Source organism: Solea solea, chromosome 12 (genome assembly GCF_958295425.1).
Source record: "Solea solea chromosome 12, fSolSol10.1, whole genome shotgun sequence".
NCBI classification, from domain to species: domain Eukaryota; kingdom Metazoa; phylum Chordata; class Actinopteri; order Pleuronectiformes; family Soleidae; genus Solea; species Solea solea.
The window spans coordinates 27,435,564-27,458,249 of record NC_081145.1 but is presented as its reverse complement, the minus strand read 5'-3'; the positions used below and the strand labels follow the sequence as shown (position 1 = coordinate 27,458,249).

General features: G+C 40.0%; 2 protein-coding genes across 3 annotated transcripts in view; both read right to left on the bottom strand.

The window, feature by feature from the left end:
* si:ch211-266k8.4 (growth hormone-regulated TBC protein 1) overlaps positions 1–3,264 on the bottom strand; it is a 53,221-nt gene extending 49,957 nt beyond the window's left edge. For both annotated transcript variants that reach the window (XM_058645801.1, XM_058645802.1), the window contains exons 1-5: positions 3,028–3,264; positions 1,657–1,744; positions 1,410–1,517; positions 693–888; positions 491–616 (exon numbers count right to left, since the gene is read on the bottom strand). In XM_058645801.1, coding sequence (XP_058501784.1) covers positions 491–616; positions 693–888; positions 1,410–1,517; positions 1,657–1,744; positions 3,028–3,173 — 664 coding nt within the window. In that variant the 5' untranslated portion in view covers positions 3,174–3,264. The remainder of the gene's footprint in view (positions 1–490; positions 617–692; positions 889–1,409; positions 1,518–1,656; positions 1,745–3,027) is intronic.
* A 720-nt stretch (positions 3,265–3,984) lies between these two features.
* On the bottom strand, positions 3,985–8,692 carry olfml1 (olfactomedin-like 1). Its single transcript, XM_058645759.1, has 8 exons — positions 8,311–8,692; positions 7,041–7,144; positions 6,767–6,957; positions 6,117–6,220; positions 5,357–5,548; positions 4,762–4,942; positions 4,468–4,627; positions 3,985–4,366 (listed from the first exon to the last, which is right to left on the bottom strand). Exons 1-8 carry the CDS (start codon positions 8,437–8,439, stop codon positions 4,210–4,212), a joined length of 1,218 nt encoding a protein of 405 aa, XP_058501742.1. The 5' UTR covers positions 8,440–8,692; the 3' UTR covers positions 3,985–4,209.
* Positions 8,693–22,686: the final 13,994 nt, after the last annotated feature.

The following is a 22,686-nucleotide window of genomic DNA, read 5'->3' as shown; positions in this document are numbered from 1 at the left end:
CGAATAATATATTCACATTAAAGAAGTCAAAAACAATCGGAAATCTTGTTTTAATCATGAAAAAAGCTTCAAACGGATGAATAGTTGACGATTAATTTAGAAGTCGATTAATAATCGATGAATCGAGTAATTGTTTCAGCTCTAAGTTTTATATTTTTGACTATCAATGTGAAATACTTTTAATAAGTATTTTTTGTGTACTAAAGGTTAGAAAAAAAAGCATCAAGAAACTTAATAAATGTTAACTTTTACTTATGATGAGATGCAGCATGAAGCAGAGATCTTATATTCATGGTCACCTGCTTCCATCTAGTGGTTATGTTGTGAACTGCATCTCTGTGGTCAATCCTGGTGACAGCAGTATTTTTCAATCACGACAGAAAACAAAGAAAATCAATAACTTTCTTCATGTTTTTTAGAATCTTGTGTAATTTGACTGTTGTTTCAACAGTGATTTAATTTGATCATATCCACGTTTTGACTCGGTTACCTTGGCTGTATCCGACCTGTGGGTTGTATTTGGCGTAGGCGATGAGGACCCTGAAGAGTTTGGCTTGACCCTCAATGGCTTCTGGACTTTCTCCCATCAGGGAGCGGTGAGTCGGGAAGGAGCGCTCTGCAAAAGAGATCGAGTTAAATCAAAGTTCTCCAGTAAACCTCACATTAAACCCCGCCCCCCTGTCTGAACTCACGCAGGTCCAAAGCGATCTGTCGAAACAGCGTGATGTCGTCGACTGAGTAGCAGGGGGCGGGGCTGGTGGATGAGGGTTGCTGAGGGTTCAGGTCCAGATCGTTCTGTGTTTCGCTGAGCGTCGCTATCGCCGACAGGATGCCGTACTCGCTCACACCCAGATCAACCAGGGGCCCCCGCACCTCTAACAGGCACTTCTGTGTAGACGAAAGCACAACAATACCACGTTAAAAAGAAACTGTTATTATTATTATTATTCAGACAGTTTTTTATTAATATAGTAATAGAGGTATTTGTTTTCAGCAGTGCTGTCGCTAAATACACCAGACTCCTCTGTTCAATGTTGAGATTTAAGACATTTCCCTGATCATTGATGGAGATTAAAGAATGTTTTCAGGGATTTTTAACCGACGATTCTTGTGTCAGACATCTCTTCGTGTGACAGCACTCTGACCAAGTGGCCGGGAGTCTGGCGACGTCACACATAGTGTCGCATCAGCTCGCTTGGAACCTCGCCAGAGCAGGTACTAAAAAAAAAGTACCAAGAACCAGGTACTATGCTAGAGGAAAAGCAACTTAACTGCGACGAGGCGAGCCGGTGGAAACACACCATTAGTATCGGCTCAGCTCAGCGCCAACACACCCTTCCCTAGTGTCAAACTAATGTCGAATAAAAGCTAAAATGTAATCTGTTTAAAAAGCAGAAGTCTGTTTTTACCTGGTAGTTGAAATCACTGCTTTCTTTCAGACTGTCGGTGCCAAGAAGACACTTCCACACGCGACCTCGCAGACTCGGAGGAATCCCCATTCTGATAAATCTCTCAATCTAAGCACATTTAAAAAGTTAAAACATGTTCTCAGCCAATGTTTTCTGTGAAGTGTGAAGAAGAGAATATCTTTGAACCAGTTACAGCATGTGATTCACAGTTAAACAGTGAGTATTATCAGTTCATTTAAAGTCTCACCTGGCTCTTGCAGATGAAGCTGGACCCATTCCAGTAGCTGAGCAGCTCACACAGCTCCTTCACCCTCACTGAGCTCAACTGTGGATAACTGACAGTGACAAACACACACAACGCTGTGATTCATCACTCTATAGGAATCAGGCGTCATCATCATCATCATCGGTGACTACAGCTGCTCTGACGTGAATGATGCATCTGTGATGAGGTGATTCTATAGCGCACATTCAGTCATTCAGAGGTTTTTATAACCGTGTGACAAATAAAATGATTCCAGTGTGGTGCGTCAGTAAAATATATGATTTTGTATTATTAATTCATTGTTTCAATAATTCACCAAGCAAAAAAACAAAGAAAATGTCTACTGATCTACTACATCTACTAATAAATGTGTTCGCAGTGATTTGCTCATGTCTTTAACTTGTTATTTTAAGTTCGTAAAGTGCAGTTATTATAATTATAATTCCTCAGTGCGTTAAATAACGTAGTTTTTCTTGATATTTGTTCTGAGTTAATACCGACTCTCTCTGGTTGTAAACCAGATCCGGTATTCTTTTTTTTTTTACTTTAAACATACATTTCAAAGTACACAGGTCCACAAATTCATAAAAATGTGAATGTCTGCAGATTCAGGAATTATGCAGTACTTCATGATCACCTATTCAATAGATTATAGCCCTTTTTTTGCAAAATGAAAATTGGTTTTGTGTTAGTTTTAAAGGTGTTACCCCAAACGTCAATACAATAGGTTGTATAAGGCATTAAATTATAACTAAATATAATAAATAGACTATTATTTATGTAAAGTATATCTTGACTCATGTAATGTATAAATTACTTTAGATAATTTTGTTTTATGTGATTTCCAAGCGTGTTTATGGTCAATGATATTGATGTACTAAATATTAATAAATAATATTATTATTAAGAATATAATACATTTAGTTTTATCTATATTCAGAGATTATTTATTTTATTGTATCTAACTATTTTTATGTGTCTAAGGTGGTATCAGCTGCAAATAAATTATAGTTCATATAATAGAGTATACATTGATCTAATAAAGTGTTATTTTTAATGAACTAGCTTAATATTTGACATATCCTCAGTCTTTTCACTTATTTCCTTCTTGTGTAGCTTTAACATTAGCATATATTAGCATAATTACGATTAAGTCACTAATTTAACTTTAAAAACGCTCTAAGCTTCTCACTTACACACTTTTACTAACATTTTATGACATTAATTGACGCGAGCACGCGGGGAAAAGGACAGTAAAGTTAAACTTGTGAACAAGACGAACAGTAACTGAATGTTTCCTCAGTGTTTTATGTGTGTGGCTAAGCTACGTTAGCTCCAGAAAGTGTCCCGCACCTGTAATCGTGACATCGCTGCTGGTGAACTTTCTGGTCCTTTCTTTTGCTGACATAGAAGCCGAACTCGTCAAAACGCAGATTCTCACTGCGTCGCCTGGTCGTGGAGCTCCTCCTGGTGGCGCTGCTGCTGCTCCTCTTCCTCATTTTTGACAAACACACGGTTGTTAGAAGGCAATTCTGTCCCGTTCTCCTGAAATCACAGCCTGTCAAAGTAACAACCAACGGCACTTCATTTGTTTTTTACCGCATCCGAGGTTGAATAAGACCCGCCCCTTTCCTGCCTCTGATTGGCTTAGGTTGAGACACACACAGCGCGATGATTGGTTTGCAATGAGGTCTGGTTTGTTTGCGAGCCAATCAGAGAAGAATAAGGGCGGGGGAAAGAATAACGACAGCACTCTGGTCAAAGGACTTAATTTAGAACCGCCTCTTTCTTACGTCATCACCAACCGAAAATGGGCGGGTTTAGTCAGAGCCCTCTAAACAAAGAAGAATTCACATAATGACAATAATCTGTGAAACATTTTAACATAATTATAATCATATGTGTTATATTATTTGTATTTTACTGCATCTCTTTTCCATACTACTTTTATTACTGTTTTTTTGTAAAGCCCTTTGTTTTGAGATGATGATGATTATTATTATTATTATCATGTTATGTTATTATTGCTGCTTTGTGCAGTAGTAAACTTAACCGGTACCTGTATCTCAGAATATCAGGCAAAAGGATAGAATAGGATCGATTCTTCCATCACAACCTTGATTTAAGTGCATTCAATTGTTAATATTGACCCTGTAACGCTTAAAACAACTACTACTTGAGTATCTGATCAGAAAATGACTTGGGTATTAATTAAAGTCCCCTTTTACAATATTAACGTCAGTAAAAGTCTTAAAAGAACATGTAAAAATACTTGCTGTACTTAAGAGACAGATCATGAATGAATGAATATACACATGAAATGCTCTTTTTATTATCGCGATATACAAAGTATAAAGTCTGTTACATAAAAGGCCTTTGGTTGAACACAATCTTTATGTCTGTGATGATGTTAGCAGTGATAAAGGCAGCACCCATTGCCAGCAAAGGATCACTATTATTTTTAAAACAGTAGATTATAAACTCATCAATGTTCCTAAACTGATGCTTTAATATGTGATTCCCCCCGGAATCGTGTCACTCTGCCGTGAGTTGGTCGCTCCTGCGCGTCTCCACCTTGTATATCGTCTGGTAGCCGTCGTCCCACGCGTACAGCTCTTTGTCTCGGGGGTGGTAGTAGATGCTGCTGTGGCTGGTGTAGCGCTTGGGGAAGAACATGACGGGACTCTCATCGCTGCAGACAGATGCACAGCAAAGACATTCAAATTTTAAAACAAAAATTTGAGACCCTTGATTCTCTGTTTTGAGGTGTGCGGTAAAGACGAAAAAACAAACCTGTGGATGGTGTCGTGGATGTCGTAGAGACACTGGACAGTGGATCGTCCTCCGAAGCGTGTGTTGTAGACCACGTAGAGGGTCCCACATATCAGGAACGCCCCCTCAGCGTCACGACTCCGACATTGCGTGTCCCAGGTGTATTCCACCGCCAAACTACCTGATATGTGTAGATAAAGAAATTATCATTATACATGAGGTTGTCGTGTATGCAAACACACAAAAAAACCTAGAGTGCTGAAATTAATCAGTAATCAGTTTATTTTCTGTTGTTAAAAAACCTTGTGTCCTGACCTTTATCCAGTTTGGTAATGACCAGTTTTCCCTCGTACTCGGGGTCAGCGTGGATGACCCACAGGCCCAGCTCATCCACAGCCAGGTCCAGATACGTGTTGGGGTTCAGACTGTAGACCGGGAGACGACCTGCTCCTGGAAGCAGCGTGCTGTCCGCCACTGTACCGTTCACCAGGTCAACCTGCGTGAGACAGAAACCAAAGGAACTTTAATTTGTTACTTGGGAGTTGATGTTGTTTAACGTAGCTAGAAAGGGTTTTGTTTTTCCACATTTACTTTCTTTTCCCCCAGTAAAACATTTACATTTGCTCCAAAACAGTCAAATTATCTAGTTTAATGGAACATAACTGCTTCCTTTGGCCTTCTCGGTTCACTGATCTCAGCTATAACACAGAGCAGCAAAAACGAACTCCCTGAAGATTCCTGAAACATTCTGAAGTCCCTCTCTGCACAGCTGCACTGCAAGACTCTAATCTGAGACTGACATCCTTGAACTTCATCCAGTGACCGTTGCCAAGTACAAACCACCCACACATGGTGGAAATAAATGTAGTCATGGCAAACTGGGAATGCAAGGTATTAGACTTCAAGATACCTTCAGTATCTGGTTGGGCGTATCTGCCTTGTGATAGTAGAGGAATCCGTTGTAGACCACATGACCCGTGCCCTGCCAATGGGATGGCAGCTGCAGCACCTTCATCGAGGAGGCGCTGGTTCTCTCTGTGAAGGTCTGCAGAGACGGGAACTCCAGCAGAGTGTTGTTACGGATTCCACTGAGCAGGTAGACCTGAAAGATTCGCACACGGGACACCAGCTGAGAAACAGCAGCGCTCGGTGGTAACATTAAAAAAGTAGCAGGTTTAGGAATAGGGTTAGGGTTAACCCTATTCCTAAACCTGCTAACCCTAACTATGAAGATAAATCAAGATGTGGTAATCCAGAAAGTAAGTATGTTAGGGTAAGGTAAGGCAGGATAAGGCAGGGTGGGAGATCATTTCAACACCATCCAATTATACTGAATGGCCGAAAAGTACCAAGTTACTGAATCCGTGTGAAACCAAGGCTCTTCGTGAACAAGCGTTGTGCTCTGGAGACGTAGCTTCAGAGGGATGTCTGAAAAAAAGTCTTTGGAAGACTTTGGAATTGAAAATGAGGCCTGCTCCAACAGCTTTTCCAGGATCCCCCAACCCCACCTTTAACGTAAGTCACCTCATGGAAGTAATTAGACCAAATGTTATGACAAAACGGTAACTGATCATCCCTTGGCAGTGTTGCACTCTGGGGTAAGATAATCACAGGCTGTCAGCTATAAACACAGTCACTCAGCGGTGACATCATCTTAAGAGGGAACAGACCTTAGTGGATCCTTCTGTGGGATCCTTGAACCAGGATCCTAACGAGTCATCTGCCTTCTTCACAATCTTCAGCGACTTGATTTGGGTCAGGGCTGTGCTGCAGTCTGCACATGTAACAACATGCATTATCATTATCAGGCCATAAAATGATAGTGTTATTTTCTTTTTGGAGTGTGGTCGTATCTTGGAGTGCTGACTTTGCTTTGTGCAACCTCTGTACCAAAAATCAGAGACTTGGATGTCAAATGGCTGCCAACAGGGACACAAGGACACACACATTCACTCACTCAATATCTTAACCAACTTAACTCTATGATATCTTAAGAATGAATTTGCCACTTAATCTCAGCAGGAAACTGCTGTTGGTCCCTCTTTGACGAACCTCTCAACGCCCTGCACCAATGCACCATTGAGAAAATTAATGATTTAACAAACACAGTTGTTAATTCACTGCTGCCACGATGAGTAAATTCAAACATCTCAAATCAAACTGTCTCGGTGTTAGAAATTGTTTGTTCAAGTTTACCAAAGTTACAAATGCAGATAAAAACGACAATTTTCTCGATAGAATTTGGTGTGGGGAAAGTCGGCAGTTAAGAAAACTCTGTCTAATTCAGAGATAAAACAGCAAACCCAGACATCCGTCCTACCGTTCACCACTTTGATCTTGGCCTTCTTCTTCAGCAGATCCTGTTCGGCGGCCTTGATCTGCTGCTCCAGCAGAGACTCCTCCATCTCTATGTCACTCTGGTCAGGAATCTTGTTCTCCAGATACTCCAACTCTCTCTCCATGCGATCTACTCGCGCAGACACGCTGTCCATCTGGCTCTTCACCTCCGATCTACATGGAGACAAAAAAACAATGGAGTCGATACACGTGCAGTCACAGCTATATAGTTACTTTGATTGTTTATGGAGACGTACCTCACAACAGTGAGGGTGGACAGATAGCCCCTGATTTCAGAGGAGAGGTCGTAGGTCTTCTGGGTGACGCTCACTGTGTTTTGCTCACATTGGTTGAGGCGCTCCTGATTTAAATGACACAAAAAAAACGTCCTTTATTGGAGAAAATAACACATTGAGATGGTGGCGTTGAAGCACCTGATTCCAGGACACAGACTGAAGTTGAACTTATTCAAAACAATGCGTCTGTTCATGCTCGGGACTCGGGAGCATTAGCGTTTTGGATTCAAGTCAACAAGGAACAATTATTTTTGTGTGATTCTGCACCTTTAAGACAAAATGTGTCAGGCTCATGGCAGAGTCATGCTTTCCGTGCCCACATGCGATCATCCGCCTATTTCTGCATGGACGAATCAGAGCACACCTTCTGTTCGAGTGCATGAGACTGTACATACGACTGTGCTTCATGCTTCCTTCCAACCTTTTCCCAGGCCAGTTGGTCGTGCACTCTTGCTTTCGGTCAAAAGAGTAACCGTGGAGGAGCCGGAGCTTATATGAGGAATTCTGCTGGTGCCCATACATGTGTGGTTCAGTGCTCAGAGAACACAAGTAAAACACAAATAAAATGAGAGCAAAATCATGGTGAGAAATAGCCGATATAGAGTACAGTATATCTGCAGACTGCAAAAGAAGGGGCAGAACTACAGGTGGGCAGAACAATAACCAGGGGGCGGGTTTAAATTGTCCAAATCACACAAAACTACACAAGAGTTCGGTAAAATAAAAGAATAAAAACAGATGTCATGTGGTACAGGTTAGAGTTAGGTCACTGTTACGGAAACCGCAAGAGAAGGGACGACACTACACATGGGCGGAACCATAATATGTTCCGCCCATTTAAAGTTCCGCCTCTGTCAAAATTATTGCATCTGAAGTCGAAGGATTACGACTCTATTCTCGAAGAATTATGACTATATTACCTCTTTATTCTCATAAGATTATGATCGTATTCTCAAAAGATTACAACTTTATTTTCAAAAGATTACGACTTTAATCTCGAAAGATTACGACTTGAATCTCAAAAGATTATTACTTTATTCTCAAAGGGTTATGACTTTATTCTCACAGTATTGCAACTTTATTCTTGAAAGATTAGAAAGCAATTCTGCAGTTTGGCCCTAACACTGTTGTAGGTATCAGGATCTTGACTTGGACTTTTGTCTGTGAACTTTGACTGAGATATAGAGGACGTCGATATTTGATGTTGTGTGGACACACACCAGCTGCCTACCTCCATCTGCACCAGCCTCCTCTCCAGGTACTGGATGATAAAAGCATCCTGGGGGGAACCTTGACTCTGGACTGAAGCCACAGTTAGAACCAGAGACCAGAGAAGAAGAGGAACCACTCTGCCCGACATGACTCGCTCTTCTGTCAGTGATAAAGACTCCTCGTCCAAACGTCCTGCAGATTAAAACCCACGGAAACAATCCAAAAGAAAGAGATTAATCCACGTTTGTATTTCCAATTCTCAAGTTACAATCCTTAAAAGGTTGAATGTTCCTTTTTCTTCCTGCTGAGTTTTTAGCTCCAGAACCTTCTGTCTTCTGTTTGGACTCACTCTGGATCCAAACAGAGCTTCAGCCACGGTTCCTCCCACTCTCTCTTTCCTCTTCATTCTTTCTCTCAGTCCCTCTCCCACCCCCTTTTCCTCTCTGAGGTCTGTGCAACAGAGGACGAAGGAAAGAGGAAAGAGGGACACAGTTCATACTGCAGTTTTATATTGTAATAATCTCCAGATGTCCTCACGTCCACGTCCTCAGTTCTCACACAGCAGCAGAAGAAGAAGCTGCTCAATAACAGTCAAAAGTGTGAAATGTGCAATAAAAGAAGTGGAACAAGGGTTATGTTCTAAAAACACAGAACTCCAGTCGTGCACCAGTATTTTGTCAGACTTCGGCAACATCACAGGTTTTATGTTGATAGCAGAGTCTCAAACACAGTGATTTATCTGCTCCTAATTCTACACTGTGACACAAAGGATGTGCTATTATCGTCTTAACAAAGGGATTGTTAGTGTAGTCTTATCAAAGTGTATTAAACACCAGGTATTTAAAGTCTGGACTCGCAGGTTGTTTTTATCGCCGTCTAGTGCTTTTTTGTTGTTGGTCTTGACAAAATAATATTGACAGGATCTGGAAACCTTTTCTACGAAGAATGAGACGAGGTCCAGACAATTGTTTTCAAATGAAAATAAAAAACTCACATAGTTTGGGTCCTAATCCTTTGATAACGGTTTTATTTATTGTTTTACTAAGATGAGACAAATTAGTCCTTTATTAGTCCTGCAATGGGGGAAATTGACTGTGTCACAGCAATAAATAATAAACATGCATTTTCACAACTGCGAATGTGCAATTTATAGACTATAAAAATAATATAAAAAGGTAAAAACATATCTTTGTTTGTACCTTTCCTATGTTTAATTAATAAACAAAGTTTTTCTTGTGGATCTCGTCTTCTTAAAAAGGTCCAGTGTGTAGGATTTCATGATGTCACAGAGAAAAGTCAGGGAGAAAACACCAAAAACAACATACATTTGCTCGATTCAGCGAAATGCTACACACTGACTGGACCTTTCACTCTGCTGTTATGTCAGGCAGCTGCCACAAGATGGCGCCATAGAACAGCAGGAATACAAGCACAATTTTCACATCACCTCCATAAAAAGAAATAAAAGTAGCATGTGGCCCGTGGGCCGCCGCGTGTTTGAGACCCCTGTCTTACACGGTGATGCTGTAATTACAACATACTGCTAAATCATCGGACTTGTTTATCTATGACTCGTGTGCAGTTCACCAAAACAAAACAGAGGATTTATGTGGCCATCAGAAAAGCAATACAGGCTCACTTTATTAGGTACACCTGCCCAACTGCTTATTACTGCAAATTGCAACTTGCGGAACAAAATCTATCTTATCTTATCAGCCAATCACATGCGATTAGGCATTCAAAACAAGCAACACAATGAGTTAAAGGTGAGTTAAGTGACTTTGAATGTGGTTTCAAACATCTGCAGGTTGTATTGACCCTGTATTTATATGCCTGTGATGTGATTGGCCTATTAGATATTTGTGATAACGGTGCAGTTAAACAGGTGTACCTAATAAAGTGGCTGCCTAGTCTGTGTTTTTACAAACAAAACTATAAGCAATTAATTTGTTGTGAGTTTTAATTGTGCAAAAATAGTGTGATTGTGTGAGGACATAATACTGTGTGTTAGGTTTCCGTTTTCAGTCCCTTCATTAATACATAGGAGGTTCAGGACCTGGGGTCAGGATTTTACCTCGTTTTAGGAGAGTGAATTTGTCTTATACATCATTTTGTAAACCATGAGTGTGTTTGACACACACACACACACACACACACACACACAATGATATGTAACCTCATAAAATATTCATTCTCATTCGTGAGGACCTATAAAATATCCATAGACTCTCAGCAAGACGTTCAACTGCAGGACCGACAGTGGTAATCCCCAGAGAACAGTGTGTGAGTGTGTGTATGAAATTAAGTTCAGCCAGAGTTTAGATTTGGCTAATTCACCAACAGTGACCTTGTCAGGGCCAGTAGTCCTCATGGAGACCAAAACCTGGTCTGGTCCTAGTAAGGCACAACCTCATTATTTCTGAGTGCCAAGTCTTGAATTGTAGTTAGGTTAAAGTAAAGGTTAGGCCTTCACTGGATATGATGGTTAAGGTTCGGGATCAATGGAAGCCAATGAGAGTCCTTAAAAGGACTGCTGCGTGAACCTGAGTGTATGTGCGTACATGCGTATATCTTTGTGAGGACCGCAACACTTAAGCTAAGAAGTGAGGACATTTTGGGAAAGTGAAGACATTGGTTGGTCCTCACACTCTGTCAGGACATAAAAGGGCTTTTTTTAAGGCTTTAAGGATGTTTGTGTACTTGTTTGTATATGTTTGTGAGGACCTTCAATTAGGACATTTTGGGAAAGCGAGGACATCGGCTTGTCCTCACGGTCTGTCACAATTTAAAAGAGCTGTTAAAGGATTTAAGTGTGTGTGTGTGTGAGTGAGTGACACCAGCTTCCTACCACCCTCTGTCTCTTGACCTTTCCTGCAGTCTTTGTGTTTGGCAGCTGATGAGTTTTTAATGGCAGCTGGATCAGACAGGATGAAGATGAGTGTTTCTGTGGAAACAGAACAAATGTGAGTAACAGAGGGTGAAAAAAGAGATGCAGTTATATCGCCACAAATCACAGTCAGAGGATATCATTTGAGTTGCTTGGCAATTTATAATTTTATTTAGTTCATTTAAAACAGGTTTTCACCGTATAAAAGCTACTCAAGCTTGCGTCAATGACATGTTTGCTGCTCTACCTCACCAGTAGACAGACTTTTTACTCTCCCACACCAAAGTCCATAGAGAAAAACATTGATTTTACATCACAGCACACATAATTAGTTCACTGTTGCCTCTATTAAAAAGTCCAAAAGTGTTTTTTTGTGACTTCTGTGTTTGAAATCCTTGTGTTTTGCTCCTTTGTTCCCGTGAGCTAAAAACTCAAATTTTCTCTATGGACTTTGGTGTGGGAGAGTGAGCGTTTTACAAACTTCCGTTATCTTATAATGACATTAGCAAACATATATGTTATATATATTAGACTTAAGCTAATGCAGATTTTCATTAGGTGAGTCTTTTGTTAAATTAAACTTCAAGGCTAACAGTGACATAAAGCAATAAATATATTGTAGACTCAAACTGGCAAAGATTTCATTATTTTTTGTGTGAAGAGTTTAGTTCATGTATTTTGGTTCTTAAAAATGCTTCTTTTTTTTGTACAGTATACTGCACCATACATTTCTCATTAACTCAAATTTACAAGTTGATATCTCAGGATTAACCTACTTACATTATGGGCATTATAATGAAACGTACAAAGAATGTAGCCGCAGTCCAGGTGAGACTGGTTTGCTTTTGAACAGAAAGGGTGAAAGTAATGTGACCGTGAAGTAACAATGAATTCAGAGCACTTTTATTTTTTTTTTATACCAAGGTTGACATGGTGTTCACCCTGACGAGCTGCACATGGGAATGTGCTTGTGATGACATTTTCAAGAGTGGAGCGGTGGGAAGTTAGACAACCCAGCAAGAGAGAGAGAGAGAGAGAGACAATGACACACACTTAAATTTAAATTTAAATAATAAAAAAAATACATTTTATTTGTTGGCGCCTTTCTCGACACTCAAGGTCACCTTACATATTCAATTCACTTCAATTCAATTTTATTTGCATAGCGCCAAATCACAACATATATTATTTCAAGGCACTGTACAGAGACAACATCATCGAGAGCAGAGAAAGCCAACAATTCACACAATGAGCAAGCACTAGGCATCAGTGGAGACAAAAACTCCCTTCTAACAAAAGAAGAAATCTCTGCCAGAAACAGACTCAAAGATGTACGGCCATCTGCCGAGACAGGTTGGGGTGAAAGGAAAAAATGAGCGACAGGGGAGAGGTGGGGGACAGACACAGGGAGAGAAAGGAGTTTCAAATGTGTTGTTTTGTTGTTTCTTATCAGCTCAACTGTTGAGCAACATGTTAATATTCCTTTGAGCAAAAATGGGAAAAGCCAAATGTTTTGTTTGATTGCAGCGTGGCATTTTTAGATTACAGAATAGGACCTGTTAATGTTTAAAGATGCACTATCATTATGTTCCATTTTAGTGTAAATTTTAGTTGTTATTTTTCTGTACTTGTCCGAACTGTAAATAAGGTGAAATTACTTTTTAAAAATAATGCTGCCTTGCCTATTTACCTGTGGAAAAAACAAGGGACATTGAACCTTTTCCTTTTCCTGAGAGAGTTTTGTGTCTAACAATGTGTTTTGAAGATGAAAAGGTCATCATTATGTCGTGCTGTGTGTGTGTGTGTCAAGTGTGGGAAACATGCGTGACCTTATAGCATTACATTCCTCCTCCTGTCACTGATGCACCTTAAATCTCTATAGCAACTATCATCCTTCACCACAGAATAGAAACAAACACATGATGGCAAATTTCCCTTGTTTCTTTTTTCTTTGTAAAAATGTAATCTTGTCTCACACACAAATGAACAGCTTCTCATTTTAGTATGAAATTTTCAGAAACAGAATTATGTGAATAAATGCTTTACCGGTTTCGATCGCTTTGGCCAGGGGTCTTGAACTCAAATAACCTGGGGGGCCACAGACCAGAGATATGAGTTTAAAATGATATAACAATAAGAATAGTTGTGATGATATTGCACAGAATTTCAAAATGTCTGTTTTGATATGGAAGAATACAGTTAAAAATAAAGACATATTTATGTCTAATTTAAAAGCACTTTATCCTCCAGCAGACCACTACTAACCACTACATCAACCGTGTGGCCCGTGTCTAAAATGGCCGACTTCCTGTTGAGTTAAGGCTATGGTTACAGTCGACTCTTGTGTTCGTTATGGTCTATAACATCTCCCTTTAATGTACGTTAACCCCCTCAAAAATGACCGGAAATCCACAGATATAATAATAATCTGAAGGATTACAAATAGGTTCCTCGCCGTTTCGGCCCCTGCCATTTGTGGCTCAGGTCCTGTAATCCTGCAATTTACCAAGGCTGCACCTGCACTAACCAGAGGCATCGCCCCCTAATGGCCATTTAAGAGAATACAGGTTTCAGGCAACTTTCTGCTTCAACCACCAGATTGGGAGACAACGTCCATCTTGTGCTTTGTCATCTGTGCAGTACATAACAGTGTTGCAGTGCTTTCCATAAAGTGCTTTAATCAGGAATTCATTTCCACTGTGGATTGGTAGGAAACCACACCCACACCCTGCTAATGAGCAAATGCTCCTGTTCATTCAAGGACAAACAGGCACCGACAGTCAGCAGGGAGTGCAGCTCAACAGAGTGTGACCACACCCACAGATCTCTACTGTGTGTGTCAGTGGGAAATCAGGTGTTTGGTTTTTAACTGTAACAAATTCAATTTTCTTTAAAAAAGAAACGTATGGAACCTGTGTTTTCTTTTTTAAAATCAGGTCAAACATTATTTGTGTTGTACACCTGATGTTTAGGAAATGTAGTATATGCCTGCCTGCATGTGGTGAAGGCAGGCATATAGTACATTTTTCTGAAATTATACGCAAAACGCAATATGGGGATTAGGTCAAATGGACACTCTAATCTAACTGTAGGTATGAGAGTCAGAAGAAGACCAAAGAGCTCATTGTGGACTTCAGGAAGTCTAAAGCTAGCACACACACCCCCATTGTCATCAACGGGACTCAGGTGGAGCATGTCACCAGCTTCAAGTTTCTGAAGCAAGTGATGGTTGCGTAAGGTGCGCAGCTTCATCAAAGACTGTTCCCCACCCCAGCCACAGACTGTTCACGCCACCAACACAGAGTTCTATAGTCAGTGAAATGTCAATAAAAGGGAGAAAAAAGCAACTCTTGCGGTTCCATTTGTTTGAAGGTGGAAGGTAACACATAAAAGAACTTATCCACTGTACAAAAGTGGAACAATGAAGAGAACATTCATAGCAGCATGAAGAGCTGTGAGAATTCTCCGGCTAAAGAGGGAGAACTCTTTAATGCGGGAGCTGCTTTCAATTCTCTAATCTTGTCTCCAATCGAAATGTGTAAAGTGGCCCATTAATTTCCCTTGTATTCTCATCTTTCTCCCTCCCCCTCTCCACTCCCAACTACTGCTGGATCTTATATGATATTTATCACAGTAAAACAGCAGGGTTTTTTTCTATTATCTTCCATACAACCACACACAGCCAGCATGGATTGTATTCTACCTTCTCAGTTGCCAGTGAAACACTAATTACAACTGTGACCTGAATGTACAAGCCTCGGCCAACAAAAGCAGCAGCTCCTCTATATCACTTCAATGTAATTAAAGACGTGGGGTTTAATTATTACCTGTTCTAATTCTGCTCTTATCAAAGACACAGGATCTTCTCTTTATTAAGAACACTGATGATAATTGACAGCGTTTAAGGCTCACACTACTAACAACTTACACTAAGAACATAGCCGAGCGGCTACATAAGCAAAACATTTACTTTATTCCCTAAAGAAAATTATTAAAATGTACACCTGCTTAAGTCTAAGATGTTAGAAGGGTATGTTTGTCATTTTATTTTTCACTGTTAGTTAACGGAGGTTTATGAACCGCTCTCTCTCCTGCACCAAAGTCCATAGGCTGGATTGGGCACATTGAAGGCTCCTTCAATGTGTCCGTCAGAGGACAACCTATTCTAGCATTTGATTTAAACAGGAAAACACATTTAAATGTAACTGCCAGCTTTCAGCTGAACAAACAACAACAAACAAACCTCGAGGCCATTAAAGTGTCATTTTTGCTCAAATATTGACGTGTTAACATGGATTGGGACACAGCTAATGGCTGGAAACGACAGGAAGCATTAAAAGAACTCACAGAAAATAGGAAGTAATTAATGTACAGCAGGATGTAGAGGGAGTGCAAAAAGTGTTGTGGAGGTGCAAACTTTAATGATCCCCCCTCAAAAACAAGTGTATACTTTTTTTCAAACACTTTTCTTTGGAAGAGAAGCTTATTTTTCGGGGCGAAAATGTAATGTAAGTATTTAGCCTGTGTGTTTGGTCACAGTCACATGCTGTGTGTAATTGTTGGACTTTGGTCAGTACATCATCTGAAGATTTCTCTCCTTCTACACGTTTTCCTGCATTCCTGCATCGAGTTAGCCGACTGTTGCATGGCAACTGGAAGACGGTCTTTTGTTAGCACTGATGCTAAAGAAGCTTTGATCTAAAGATGCTTGAGTTTCTGTGACACAAAGTCATGACGACGACATGACAACACACAGAGAAGCTGGGGAAAGAATGCAGCTTTCTTTTTTAGATGGAGGATGAACTTTCAGCTCAGCTGAAGTTGTGATCCTCAGTTTACAGACAGACAGACAGACAGATAGATAATACTTTATTGTCAGACAGGTCTTCTTTTAGCTAGTAAGCTAGCCAGCAATAGATAATGTCTACCATTTGAATTTACATACATAAAAATACTAATGTAAATTGTAAACAATTGTAAACAGTGTAACTGAATGGAGAATGGTATTTTATTTATTAATTTAACCACATTCTTTATTATCTTATCGGGACGTTGGTAACAACAAACATAAGAAGAACACAGAAATCTGGCTAGTTAGCTTGCGTGGTAGAGAGGCAGATGCTAGCTAAAACGCTGAGATAGATAATACTCTTAATAGGGTTACCAACGTCCTGATAAGATAATAAGGAATGGGGTTAAATTAATGAATAAAATCCCATTCTCTATTAAGTTACACTGTTTACAATTGTTTACAATTTACATTAGTATTTCTATGTATGTAAATTCAAATGGTAGACATTATCTATTGCTGGCTAGCTTACTAGCTAAAAGAAGACCTGTCTGACAATAAAGTACTATCTATCTATCGAGATAGATAGATAGATAGATAGATAGATAGATAGATAGATAGCTAGATCGATAGATCGATAGATTTCTTAGCTAAACATCTAGCTAACGTTTGAATTTAGCTAACAGATAGATAGAGTGATATTAAATTAATATCAGCAACAATAAATTTTAACTAGGCCTGTTTCATTTAGTTTAATATAAATGTGAACATTGTTAAAACATGTCTTCATAATACTGTCTTTAATATAAAAGTCAGTTGTTGACCCCGGAGCGTTTCATAACCCTGACGGCAAATGCGAGGTCCGCCTGCTACTAATTCAGGAAACACAGGGTGTGTGTGTGTGTGTGTTCCACCTGTGAACACTCATTAAGCACAAACTGTGTCAAGAACAAACTCTGCCAACGTTAATGCAAATATGCTCTTTAAATAGCACACGTATAATGAAACGCTGTGGCTTTATTTGCATAAATACTCTTCCCCGCTTTGACGCCTCACACCTAACAAGTCTATGTTTGTTAGGAAAGCTAAACACATAGGAAAATAAATAAAAAGATTCTCAGAATGTTATTAGTTTCATACTGAAAAACAGTATTTACCCTTTTCTCTGTATTGTCACAATCTCATGACATGATCACTTTTATGAGTCTGCCTTAGACTTAAATAATATAGTATGTTGCACCTAACCATAGGACTTCAAGGACTGTAAAACAAAAAGCATACTGAATTTTTAATAAGTTTTTAATTAGAAAGTTATTTCCTGAGGAGAGGCATAACATTTATGTTATGGGGACTTAAAGCTCAGGTCTGTTATTTGTTTCTGAAACACATTTTATCTTATATGTTGAAAACTTTCTACCTTGCATTTTTCTTTTCAGGACGCTGAAATGTTACCACCCCTCGCACCAAACACCATCGAGAAAATCACAGCACACAGGAGTTGTTGATCCACTGCTGCCTCATCAGTAAGTTCAGATGTGTTAATGTGTGACTTCAATGTTTGAATCCTCCATTTGGCCTCAACTAAGTGACACAAATCATTAGTTTAGCAGCAGCTCCTGTGCTTCAAAAATGTTTTAATTTACTCCGTGGACTTTGGTGCAGGAGAGTGAGGGATTTCACCAACTTTAGCTACACACCAGCAAAGTCTTAGAGTGAGATAAAGCAGCATAACATTGTCGACTTGGTAACTGGATATATGGTAACTTTTAAATATAAACAATTACGTCATTCAACATGACTTTTCGTAATTAGGAGTAAAGCAAAACACAACAAGTGCCCATTAAAGATTTCTTGTGCTAAAAATAAACCTGAACGTTCAGTCGGACTTCACTATTGTATTTTAAGAATGATCACAATTTTAGCTCGTTACGAACATGGTCGTCCGATAATGAGAATGTGAGCTCCACCAACAGAAATCAAGCGCTCCCTGAATATGTGCCTGCAGCTGCTGCTGTTTCCTTCACCACGCTGCTCCAATTAATGTCAAGCTCAGAAGAGTACTGCGCGATATTTTGTCTTTCACGATGTGATAAAAAGGGAGATATTCTGACAGACAGATGAACACAACTTACTGCAGTATTGTAAACTTGAGACGTGTCTCTCTTTGTGTGTGTGTGTGTGTGAGACTGGGGAGGGACAGGGGAGAAAAACTAGGTCAAACCAGGAACGCAGTATTGTGTTTATTCCAAAGAGGTCCAAGGGGGCCATAGAGGTCCTGGTCTGGAACTTTAGGTAGCATACAGATTTTTAGAAGCTGAGCCTTTTTAAAATGATGTTTTCAACGTGAGCAAGCCTTCGTCTCTCAGGTTACTTTTCGGTGCAGGGGGGCCAGCAGGGGGTGCCCACTGCTCATAGAACTATTAATAGGTTTGTGTGGATTGAGAGACAAAAGGAAAATGCCAAAGTCTCTGGAAGTCATCGTGTAGATCCTTCAATAGATAAACGGACAGGACAACAAAACATAATGACATGTTATTTTAGTGTTTCTTCATAGTAATACATATTTCCCCTCATTATAATCCATAAACATGTCCACGTTAAGCTGAGTCCAAGACTTCCAGGCCTAATGAGGGAAAGTACAAAGGGCAGATGATCACAAAGGAGAGCAAAGACAGGACAGGAAGACATGGACAGAGGAGACTCAGTTCACTGATAGTTCTATTGTGTTAGGCCGGATTCAAAGCAGATGTCTCGGATCAGTCGGGGGAATGGCTAATGGGAAAATTTGATTCAAATCCTCCCTCTGATTACATTATAAATTCACTCTAAGCCATGTAAAAAAGAAAAGAGGAGCTTTCAGTTGGTGGGGTGTGTCAGACTGTGGAGATCACATCGAGAAGAGCTGCAGCTTTTCCCTGAAAATAGCTTCTCCAGTTTATTTTTAATGAATAATCTGGTTATTTTTCACTGAGATTTAATTTTAATATTTACAGTATGACATTGCAGTTATTTAAGTGAGCAATAATTGTTGCATTCGTCACACACACACACACACACACACACGCAAGCACAAGACGTAAGCAGACAAGTGGTTCGATAGCGATTTGTATTGATATGTCGTGGCTATTGTCCAAATCAGACTTCTGTCTGGGCTATAAAAGGAAGCATTGATGGCTTTTGATTGTGCTGAAGGTCATTTCATGCAGACACCCGGGTGAATATCCATCGCTTGGAGGATGACTCAAGTAAAATGTCCACAGGGTCAGACGGTGTTGACTCAAGTGTTCTTCTGCCCCATGACAAGAGCTGCACAGGGATACGAGAAGAAAGCTCTTAAGCTACATCATCATGTGAGGTATAGGTTCAAATGACACATTTCCATCAGACACGTTGTTTTTCCATGACTTCATAATCCCTCCTCAATGTGGGCGGGGTCGTAATAGCTCGGCTGCGACGACCCACAACACATGACACTTGAGGCACAACATGGAGGTAGTAATATGCAAACAGCAGCGTTTATAATCCCTCCTGATCACTTTTTGCGGACTATTTGAGTATTTTCCTCGTCTTCGCTACTATTTTCCGAGATTAGACCACCTAGCACGGTCACGTGACGACGGCTTTACCACTCACGCCCAGAGCAAACTCCTGTTGGCGTCGCATTTGTTTTTGTCTTCGTTTGTGCTATTAATTCTGCATCTGTTTGTGAATATGCAGCTTTTTAAGTCTTTTTTAACTCATCTACACTTTCGGCATCTACACTCAGAATTCAGACATTAAATCAGAGAATTAGGATTTTTTGCTCAGAATTTTGACATCTAATCTCAGAATTGTGACATTTAATCTCAGATTTAAGACTTGTTTCCTTGTTTCAGATGTACATTATTATCACGCTTCCTGAATTGTTCATTCATTCACTCACTGATCTTCACTCACTCTGGAAAAGGCTCGGTTGCCTCCGTTTTCAAAGTTTTCCAACAGTAAAATCAATCCTTTTTCTAAGTGGCTTTACAAACCCAGTATAATCTGCCTGATTAGTTTTCCTCCCGGTTGGACCCGCTGACCTTTAAAAGACGTTACCTCTGTGTTTAAAGTCCCCTGATTGACTCTGCCCTATAAACTTTAATTGTGTGCCAGGTTTATTTTCTAACGTCGGTGGTAATGGCCTTTCGTGCTTTTCATTTTCAACAGTGCTAGAATTTAGGAAATAAAGGTCTTTTAAAGGCTGTGTAATTACAACGATTGTGAGTGGTTTAACTCAGCTTTGTGACTCAGTTTTTTTACGACCACAGAAGCTGGGTTTCATGGCAGACCATAATAATATCCGCCTGCTCCGTGTCATAAATGCATCAGCTCATATCGAATAGGCAAATCCACTTTGACTGAGAGACATCGATGCATCGATCACCCGGACGCTGGTGCTCTGTGCTGTCCTCTCTGAACCGTGTGCCATATTAATGCCCCCCCATGCTCATTAACTGCACTGTTGCATTATTCAAGGGTAATTTAGCAGCCAATGATACATGGGAGGAAACTGTTGCTCTGCTCCATTGTACATGGATCGATACATTAAAGGAAGTTCTGTTTCCCCTCACGTGAATTTTGTTGAAAAACAAGATGCGAGATCAAGTCAAAAACTAGAGAATCAGTGTCCTGGAACTATTTATATCAGATTATCACAGTGACATGTTAAGTTAGATTATAATTTTGTCTCAGACTTTAATAATCTTCTCTACAGAGGATATAAACGGTTACCATCAGATACATGCTACCATGATTTAATAGGATCAGATGAAGAACTCTCTCAGTCCTAAAATTACTGTAAATAAGGAGCTTAATCCCAGGTCCAGTGTACGGTGAACCATGTTTTGTTTTATGTGATTGTGATTCTTTTTACTTTTTTTTGTCTCATTTACATTTAATCTCAGAATTAAGGCTTTTTTTCTCAGAATCGAGACTTTTTTTTCTCAGAATTGAGACTTTTTTCTCAGAAATTACACTTTTTTCTCAGAATTGAGACTTTTTTCTCAGAATTAAGACTTTAATCTCAGGATTCAGACTTTTTGCTCCTTTTTTTGCATGTAATCTCAGAATTTTGACGTTAATCTCATAATCCTGACATTTAATCTTAGAATTCACACTTTGTTCTCAGAAATTTGACATTTAATCTCAGTATTAAAGCTTTTTTCTCAGGAGTTTGACATTTAATCTCCGAACTGAGACTTTTTTTTCTCAGAATTAACATGTATTTTTTTACATGTTATCTCAGAATTTTGACATTTAAACTCAACTAACGACTTCTTGCCTGGTTAGCTGCAGGTAACCAATGGCAACCAGGACCAAGACCAAGACCATTATCGTGACATAAAACAGATCGCTACCTACTGGTGAAACAGTGCAATACACCCTTTATCCTCACCTTTTGTCAAATATAATATAAGTTCATGTTTCAATTTTATTAAATCTTCCTTAAAATGAATAATAAAAGCGTAAAGACATCGAGTGTCGTGTGGTTCTTTAGTCTTTGTTCTAAATTCACTGCAGAGAAAAAACAAGTCTGTTGCCATGAAGCTCACAAACTTCACTTTTTTTTAAAGATAGCTGGAAGGCACCAGCGGTGGGAGGCTCATTAAAACGTGCTTTCTTTTAAACTTTATCTCTCAGTGGCCGTTTCCATGGTCGTGTCAAGGTGAGAAGAAACACATTATTGTTCTGGATGTTGTGTTTAAGCCCCGAGAGCTGGTACTTTTAAAACAAACAAACAAACAGAGCCTCACTGGTTTTTTATAGAACCCATGAAGTCCATTCTTGGCTACCGTGTGTCAATAGGCATTATAAAAACCTCTCACTCTCTGCACCAAATCACATTTTACATCGAGGCACTGTGGCTCCACAGTGGAGTTGTCGATCCACTGCTGCCTTCTATGTTTGAAATTCATCGTTCGGATTCACAGATGTGACACTAACGCATGGAACGAGGCAGCAGTGGACCAGCAGCTGCATGTGTCTTCATGTGTCCCTGGCCATGTACCTCACTCTAATATAAAAGCATCTCAGGGGTCAGAGGTCATTTAAAACCTTGTCAACAAGGGTCTGTCGATGTTAATTAAAAGCTCCAGTGTGTGTTTGTGTTTTTCTCTCTTCTCCACATCCACAAAAAATGCAAAGGCCTTCAAACACTCACTCCTTTGTCCACAGAGACCCTGACCCCTGTCTTCCTCTCAACACATGCGTCCCTGTTCTCCTCCATCCCTCCCTGGCTCCTTCCTTCCTTCACTGGCTGTCCTCTCGTCCTGTTCTCTTGTCTCTGTTTGACCTGCGGGGACAAAACATGAAGATGGAGAGGAAATAAGCAAATAAATAAGCACCAAAACAAGATCAGGAGAAAACTGACTTGGGAGTCTGAGACCACACAGCTGCCATGTTCTATTCACTTAGTATGTAGAATGGACACAAGAGCACGACCCCACCTGCCCACAGTCATTTCAGCGATTTTCTCGATGGGCAGCGATATGAAGTAAACAGCTGAGTGTGTTCATCTTTTCTTTATGTTGAGGTTTTGACTCTTCTTTAAAGTGTGTGGGTGAAGAACGGCCAGTGCGGGACCTTTTATATGACGGCGGAGTTTCCACACGCGTCTGCTTCATTTATTGAGATTGGTGCCCTTTAACCCCTCAGTGATCACACGGCAGTGATCAGTGCCGTAGACGCACCCTTGA

Bases quoted from the DNA above. Each gene is read 5' to 3' on its own strand.
- olfml1 (XM_058645759.1), bottom strand. From the start codon at position 8,439: ATGTCGGGCAGAGTGGTTCCTCTTCTTCTCTGGTCTCTGGTTCTAACT. The intron at 7,145-8,310 runs GTAGGCAGCTGG...CATTTAAATCAG, and splicing joins GGAGGCTGGTGCAGATGGAG to GAGCGCCTCAACCAATGTGA. The intron at 6,221-6,766 runs GTAGGACGGATG...TTACATGTGCAG, and splicing joins CAAGATCAAAGTGGTGAACG to ACTGCAGCACAGCCCTGACC.